A 7,036-nucleotide genomic window follows, 5' to 3' on the forward strand; every position below is an offset into this window, starting at 1 on the left:
TGGGCGGACCCTTTGGGGGTGGGGGAGGCCGAGAGCCCTGCGGCTATCCGGGTCTTGGGTCCTGGCACCCTTCCTGGCGTCCTTGGCAGCGTGCCTCGCAGATGCATGATGCCAGCGAAACCGCCCGGAGTAGGGGGTCAGCTTGGCACCACCCCCACTTCAGGGCCGCTGGAAGGTCAGTGGGGGACTCTGTTCTCTCTTTATCCACCTGCCTGTGCGGAGCAATTTGAGGTCAATTTTTGGATGGGCTTTGCCCTCTGGGGAGAGGATTTTAGCTGTGTGTGGCATCTAGGGTCTTATGGATTCACCGTCCTGGGAGGATGGTAGGGCCCGAGGAGAGTGTACACCAAGGGCAGTGTGACTTTGCTTTCCCCTCCCCTGAGGGCTGGCTGAGGTCAGTGAGCAGAACATAGGATCAATGAATTCGCTACCGGTGGGAGTTCTGTGGGGCCACCTCACCTGGGCACCTGGACACCCCGTCCCTCCCTGTGTCCCACCTTACTTCCCGGGTCCTTCCCAGGACTTGACGTGGCTCAGCAGAAACTGGACTGCAACTTTTAGGGCCCCCGGGAGGGTGAAGGGGCACAGTTACACAGTCAGCCGTGCCCACGGCCCAGGGTGGCCAGAGCAGGCGAGGGAGGTGCCGCGGGCACTGTGAACTTGAGCACACTTCTTTCTCTCTGGTTCTCAACGTTCTCATCTGTCAAATGAGTTGCACTAGAATAGTTTCAGAAAACTACAAGGGGTTACAAAAGACATCCTCTGATAAAGGCAGTCTGTAAATAACTAACTTGGGACATCCTGAGGTCAAGCAAAGCGGACAGTTTCTCTTGGCGAGCACTCCTGGAGGCCTTGTAGATGCTGAAGTGTTGGGGGTCCACAGCAGTTGCTAGAGCAGCCTCCACTGACTTCTCAGAACCTCCTGTCTCCTCACTCGGGACTGCTGGGCTTCATCCTGCCCCTTTTCCTCAGGTGGGCTGAGAAAGGGGAGCTCTGGGCGGGCGTCAGGTCTCCTGCTCACCACTGCTCTTCTTCCTCAGCTGCCCAACATGTTTGGGAACCTGCGCTCCACCTTCATGGCCCTCATGATCGGCTCCTATGCCTCTTCTGCCATCACCTTCCCGGGAGTCAAGGTACACTTTGCTGGGGAGGGTCGTGGGGCTGTGCGGGTAGTGGCTGGTATGTCTGGTGACCCATTTCCTGCCGGAGAGGCCAAGCTCAGGCTCCACCCTGGCTGGGAGAAGTGCTGAGGCTTCATGGGAAGGGTCAGAGCGCAGCTGCTGAGCGGAGGGTGGCCTCCACTCCCCACAGTTCCTTTACACCGGCCCTTGCTGGCTCTTCATCCCCTTGCTGGTCAGTGCAAGTTTTCGTAGCTGCTCTCCTGCCTCTGATCTTTTCCCTCTGAGTTGTCACTCGTGTGGCTTCCAGACGATCTTAAGTGGAGGGCTGGCTCACACACTCGCTCTGCCTACAGAATCAGACCCAAACCTCTGCATGCCTTCAAGGCTCAACTCTCTGACCTCCCCAGCTGCCTGGCCCCTGCCTTGGAGAAGTTGAGTGATGGGGGTTTGGGTTCCTGCAGGGCAGTGTGGTGAACTCACAGCCTGCAGGCCTGCTCTGGGCAAGCTCTTGGCCTCCTTTTCTCGCTCCGGCATGGAGACCTATCAGAGTGCCTTCTCAGTGGATCAGCCTGTCCCCCATTTCCACCTGGGCAGTTCATTGCTAGTTTCAGGGCCCTTGCTCCCTGCTCCCAAAGGCTTTGGTGGGGGTGACCATCGTTGGCTAGGCAGAGGCAGTCCCCCTTCTCTTCAACCAAGGGAACGGGGTTTGGGGAGTCAAATCTCACTCTTGGCCCCTGGGAAGAAAGAGCCTGAGCCTCAAGCTGAGGAGGAGCAGAAGTCTTAGACAGCAGAGGAACTCTGAGCTGGGCCCGGAGGCAGGGCACAGGGCAGCAAGGAGGCCCACAGGGAAGACATTGCCTGCAAGTCCCTGGCTTCCCCCAGTATGGGGTCTGGTGCACTGGCACAGAAGCCAAGCTGTCCTGGCACTAGGAGGCCTTGGGCAGAGAGTTGCACACTCCCCCAAAGCTGTTGCACCTGGGCGCACCTGTGGAAAGTGAGATAAGGCTTCTCAGATTGGGTTTGTCTTTCCCCCAGGGAACCTGCCAGGAAGGGGCAGGATAAACACAGTGACCGAAGCATTCATTTTCCTCTTTTGTACATAAAGTGAAATGACATTTTGTGTATGGGGGGCAGGGAATGCATGCGGAGTCAGGCAAAGTTTGCCCTTTTAAGAACAATTATTAAAACATTGCCAGGACAATATGATTTATAAAAAAGATTTATTTATGCTTACAGAACTGGGGTACAGGCCAGAGGTGTGGTGGGTGAGAGGCTTCACCAGCGACAGAGTGGGGAGCAGAACAGGCAGATCTATGGAAACACGCTGCTGAGGGGAGCAGCGGGCGGGTCAGGAGAGGTCTGCCACGCCATGTGGCACCCCCACCAAGCCAGGAATCAAACTCATGCTGTAGTGACTTCAGAGACCTTCATAATGCCGTGCTTTAACCCGTTGTGCCACAGGGAGAGCCAGGGAAATATGGTTTTAATCAGCAAAATTTTCTTATTAAAAATAACACGGGTGGGAAGAGTACACAGGACCGTGGTAATGGCACATGGGTGAATTGATGGTGGAAGCCCGTGAGGATTACAACTGAGATGAAAAAATGCACAAAATGAAGACTGGTGTAAAATAAAATAATACAAACAACCACAATAATTTAGATCTCAAAGATGCTGCGAGCTTATAGCCAGAAAGTTCGGCCCCATGGGAACCGTTTCACTTATTTTGGTGGAAGAGGATGGGGTCTCCTGGGTCTGACTTAGTTTCTGGCCTTGGCTACCTCATCTATACACTGGGTATGAGGAATGGGCTCTCCCCGGGGCTGGAAGAGGCAGGTCTGGGCCAAGCGGCCTCCCCACGGGCCGGCCTCCTTCCCCCGCAGCTGATCTACGATGCCGGCGTGTCCTTTACCATCATCATGTTCACCTGGTCTGGCCTGGCTTGCCTCATCTTCCTGAACTGTGCCCTCAACTGGCCCAGCGAGGCCTTTCCTGCTCCCGAGGAAGCCAACTACACGTGAGAGGCTCCGTGGGGGGTCGGGACGGGGATGGGACTCACTCCATGGGGGGGAAGGGAAGACCAGGGCTGAGGGGTGCTTCGGAGTCAGAGACCGGGATTTGCAGATCACCTGAGCTTGGGCCTGTGCTTTCATCCGAAACTGCCCACCTCAGGTGATCTCGATAGACCTGGCTAAAACGGGCAATCAGACCTGGTGACTTAATATTATCCTCACCTGATTCTGAGGATCGGCTTAGAGGAGGGGAACCCCAGCAATAGCGCCGTGTGCCATATGGATCCAGAAGAGGGACATGAGGGGCTCAGATACCCCTCCCTTTGTGGGGCATCCGGAGCCTCAGCTTTTCTCGACTCAGCGCAGCTGGGCCAGGGGCTAGTGCCGCACTGCCCAGCAGATAAGGTGATAGTCAAAGAGCTGACATTGACTCGGTGTCCACTCTGCCAGGCTCCGTGCTGGTCTCATACTCTCCAATAGCCCATGTGGATTCTGTTACTAACCCCATGGATAACAAAGCCACAGGGGGCAGTGGCCCCCTAAGGTTGGAGCACTGAGAGGGGGTGAAGCCGAGGGTGGCAGCAGGCTCTCTAACCTGAGCCTGAGTTCTTACTGCTGCCTCCATGGCAACAGCCTTCCTGGGCTGTGTGATAAGCTGGGCCCTGGGCTGGGCCCTGACGGCAGACGTAGCCCTATGCTTGGCGGGAAGCTTATCAGTGGGGCTGTCAGTGCTGTGTCTAGGGTGCTCGACCCCCCAGCCCCGGCCCCCGGCAGCTCCAGGAAGTAGGCTGTTGAGGGTGGGCCCAGTGTGGCCGGTCCCACATGGCCTGGCCTCTGGCAGGAAGAAGATCAAGCTCAGCGGGCTAGCCCTGGACCACAAGGTGACAGGAGACCGCTTCTACACCCATGTGACCACTGTGGGCCAGCGGCTGAGCCAGAAGGCCCCCAGCTTGGAGGAGGGGGCTGACGCCTTCATCTCGTCCCAGGATATACAAGGCACCTCAGAAAATTCCCCTGAGAGTGAGTGTCTTGGTCCAGGTGCCAGGCGTGGGGCCAGGGAGGTGGGTCCTCATGCTTAGTGCCTGCTGGGTGCTCACTCTTTCCCCTCATGGGTCCCCAGAGCACCCGGTGATGTGGGTGAGCATGATCCTCACCTACAGCTTTGGTGGGGAGGACAACCAGAGCTCTGAGAACTCTGCTAGATTCCCGGGAGGAGGGGGAAAGAGCTTCCAGAATGGGGCAGGGTCTCCAGGCCTGTGGGCCAGCTGGTTTCTGCTGGGCTCCCTGCAATCTCTGCGGGGCGATCAGACCCTGCAGGGCTCTCCCACACCTGGCCGGCCAGTTCCCCCTGCTGGCCACCGCCGGGACTGCACTGCCCTGGGCCGGCGGAGGGAGACAAGTGGAAGGCCCCCTGCTCTGGTGTGGGGAGGGGGTTTACATTCGCTCCTCTGAGGCTGGCCAGGCCAGCTGGCCAGCCCTCACATTCCTCAACTCTTGCCCGGGTAACATCCACCTGCCGGGGAGGCTTGTGGGGAGGACTGAGTGAGGCCACGACAGGCAGCTCTGTGTGAAGGTGGACTTCGCGGATCCCGGCAGCGCGGGCTGCGGTCCTGGGGCAGCGGGCAGCGGGCAGCCCTGGCGTCCTGCCTGGGGCCGGCCAAGCCTCCGGCCGCAGAGCTGGGCCAGTGTCTGGGCTTTCTCCCTGCATGGCAGCTTCCTGTCTGAATGTGGTGCTGACCGACTTGGTGGGGAGCTGATTCAGTGGGACAAGGAGGTTCATACACAGCACAGAGTTAGCGGGACCCCGTGCGGGGGTGCTGCCAGAGCCACCCAGACATGTTCCGCTGCAGAGCTGGGCAAGAAGCTGGCAGCCAGGGAGTCTGAACCCCTCGTTTCTTTAATAAAAAGAGAGATTGATGTATGCATACAAGAACTGGGGTACATGCCAGAGGTACGGGTGAGAGATTCACCAGGGACAGAGAGGAGCAGAACAGGTGGATCTGCTGAAACACACTGCTGAGGGGAGCAGTGAGCAGGACGGGAGAGGTCTGCCGTGCCAGGGGATCAGCTCCCTGGCCAGGAATTGAGCTTGAGCTGTAGTGACTGGACAGCTCCAGGCGATGCGCTTTAAGCTGGGGCGCCACCGTGAGCCCTCATTTTAATGAAACCAGCCCCTCTCCAAAGGTGAGGAGCGCCACCCTTCAGGGCCACCGAGCCGGGACAGGCAGAGGGAAATGGGGGCTCAGGGGCACACCCCGCTGTCTCCCCAGAGTCTGACCCCTTCCGCAAGAGCCTCTGCTCCCCCATTTTCCTGTGGAGCCTCCTCACCATGGGCATGACGCAGCTGCGGGTCATCTTCTACACGGCGGCCATGAACAAGATGCTGGAGTACGTCGTGCTGCACAGCCAGGAGCATGGTGAGGCTGCCGGGCTGCAGCGGAGGAGGGGGTCCGGGCCACCCTGTGAGCGCTCTCACCCTGGCTTCCCCCCGCAGAGACGGCTGACCTGAGACAAAAGGCAAGAGAGACAGGTAGGGGCAAGAAAACTGGGGCCCTGACCCCCGTGCACCCTTCCACTGGATTCACCTTTCAGATCCTGGGCACTTGGGAGACCTCAGAATCTGGGGCCGGGGGAGGCACATTGGGTGCTCCCGTGCCTCCCCCAGAAGTGGCCTGTGCCCCCTGGTGCCGGCACCCCCCCCACCTGCTCCTGGCCCAGCGTCTCTTCCCCTCCTGCAGTGGGGTTCTACTCCTCCATTTTCGGGGCCATGCAGCTGCTGTGCCTTCTCACCTGCCCCCTCATCGGCTATATCATGGACTGGCGGATCAAGGACTGCGTGGACGTCCCCAAGGAGAGCGCTGCCCGTGGAGATGCCAGGTGACCGTGCAGGGTGTGCCAGCAAGGAGTCAGTGCTCTTCTTTTTATTTATTTTTAGGAAAGTTTTTTTTTAAAGGATTTATGTATTTATGCATATAAGAACTGGGGTACAGGCCAGAGGTGGGGGTGGTGAGAGGATTCACCAGAGAGTGGGGAGCAGAACAGGGGACTGATTGGAACACAGTGCTGAGGGGAGCAGCAGGCAGGACAAGAGAGGTCTGCTGCGCCCCGTGGGTCACCCCCTGGCCGGGCAGCCACCTCATGCTGCCAGCCAGAGGGGCGGGGCCAGAGCGGCAGGGAGGCAGAGGCAGTGCCGGTGACGGCCGTGGCCTGTCCTCCCCAGGGATGGGGTTGCCACCAAGTCGGCCAGGCCACGCTACAGCAAGATCCAGAAGCTCACCAACGCCATCAACGCCTTCACCCTGACCAACCTGCTGCTCGTGGGCTTCGGCATCACCTGCCTCATCAACAACTTGCACCTCCAGGTACTCCGTCGCCCCCACCCACCGCCCAGGAGTGCCCCGAAGGCGCAGCTCACGGGGCTCCGGAGTGTACTTCTCACTGTCTGGGCCTGACATTGTGGGGCTCTCCCAGAAGTTCCTAGAGGATCAGAAAGTAGGGGGGCCAGTCGCCTGGCCCCGAGGCTCGCGGAGGGCCTGACCCCTCTTCAGCTCGCCGCCTCCCTGCTGCCCGCCTGCCCTAACCTCTTCACTCTCCTTCTTTTCCAGTTTGTGACCTTTCTCCTGCACACCATAGTGCGGGGCTTCTACCACTCGGCCTGTGGAGGGCTCTACGCGGCAGTGTGAGTCCTGCTGAGCGGCTCCCTGGGCTTCCCCGTGACCAGGGCACCCTCGACACCCCTAGCTAGCCCCTCGGCCCACAGCCCTGCCTCCCCATCCCCCCGGGCAGCCTGAGTTCTTCTAACGAGAGGCACCGGGCGCCCCTCTTCGGACAACCCCAGGGTCAGTAGGCTTTCCTCAAGGAGACCGAAAGGCCCCTTGATGACCCCTGAGTCCTGCATCTGCC

At 59.3% G+C, this 7,036-nt stretch overlaps 1 protein-coding gene across 2 annotated transcripts in view; it reads left to right on the forward strand.

Annotated features, from left to right (window-relative positions):
* SLC43A1 (solute carrier family 43 (amino acid system L transporter), member 1) overlaps positions 1-7,036 on the forward strand; it is a 20,244-nt gene that overhangs the window by 9,916 nt on the left and 3,292 nt on the right. For both annotated transcript variants that reach the window (XM_012725077.1, XM_004682769.2), the window contains 8 exons: positions 1,041-1,133; positions 3,005-3,138; positions 3,975-4,153; positions 5,404-5,550; positions 5,628-5,663; positions 5,872-6,010; positions 6,354-6,495; positions 6,739-6,812. In XM_012725077.1, the coding sequence (XP_012580531.1) occupies positions 1,041-1,133; positions 3,005-3,138; positions 3,975-4,153; positions 5,404-5,550; positions 5,628-5,663; positions 5,872-6,010; positions 6,354-6,495; positions 6,739-6,812 (944 nt within the window). The remainder of the gene's footprint in view (positions 1-1,040; positions 1,134-3,004; positions 3,139-3,974; positions 4,154-5,403; positions 5,551-5,627; positions 5,664-5,871; positions 6,011-6,353; positions 6,496-6,738; positions 6,813-7,036) is intronic.

The sequence above is a fragment of the Condylura cristata genome, unplaced genomic scaffold (assembly GCF_000260355.1).
Source record: "Condylura cristata isolate star-nosed mole 26May11 unplaced genomic scaffold, ConCri1.0 scaffold00015, whole genome shotgun sequence".
NCBI classification, from domain to species: domain Eukaryota; kingdom Metazoa; phylum Chordata; class Mammalia; order Eulipotyphla; family Talpidae; genus Condylura; species Condylura cristata.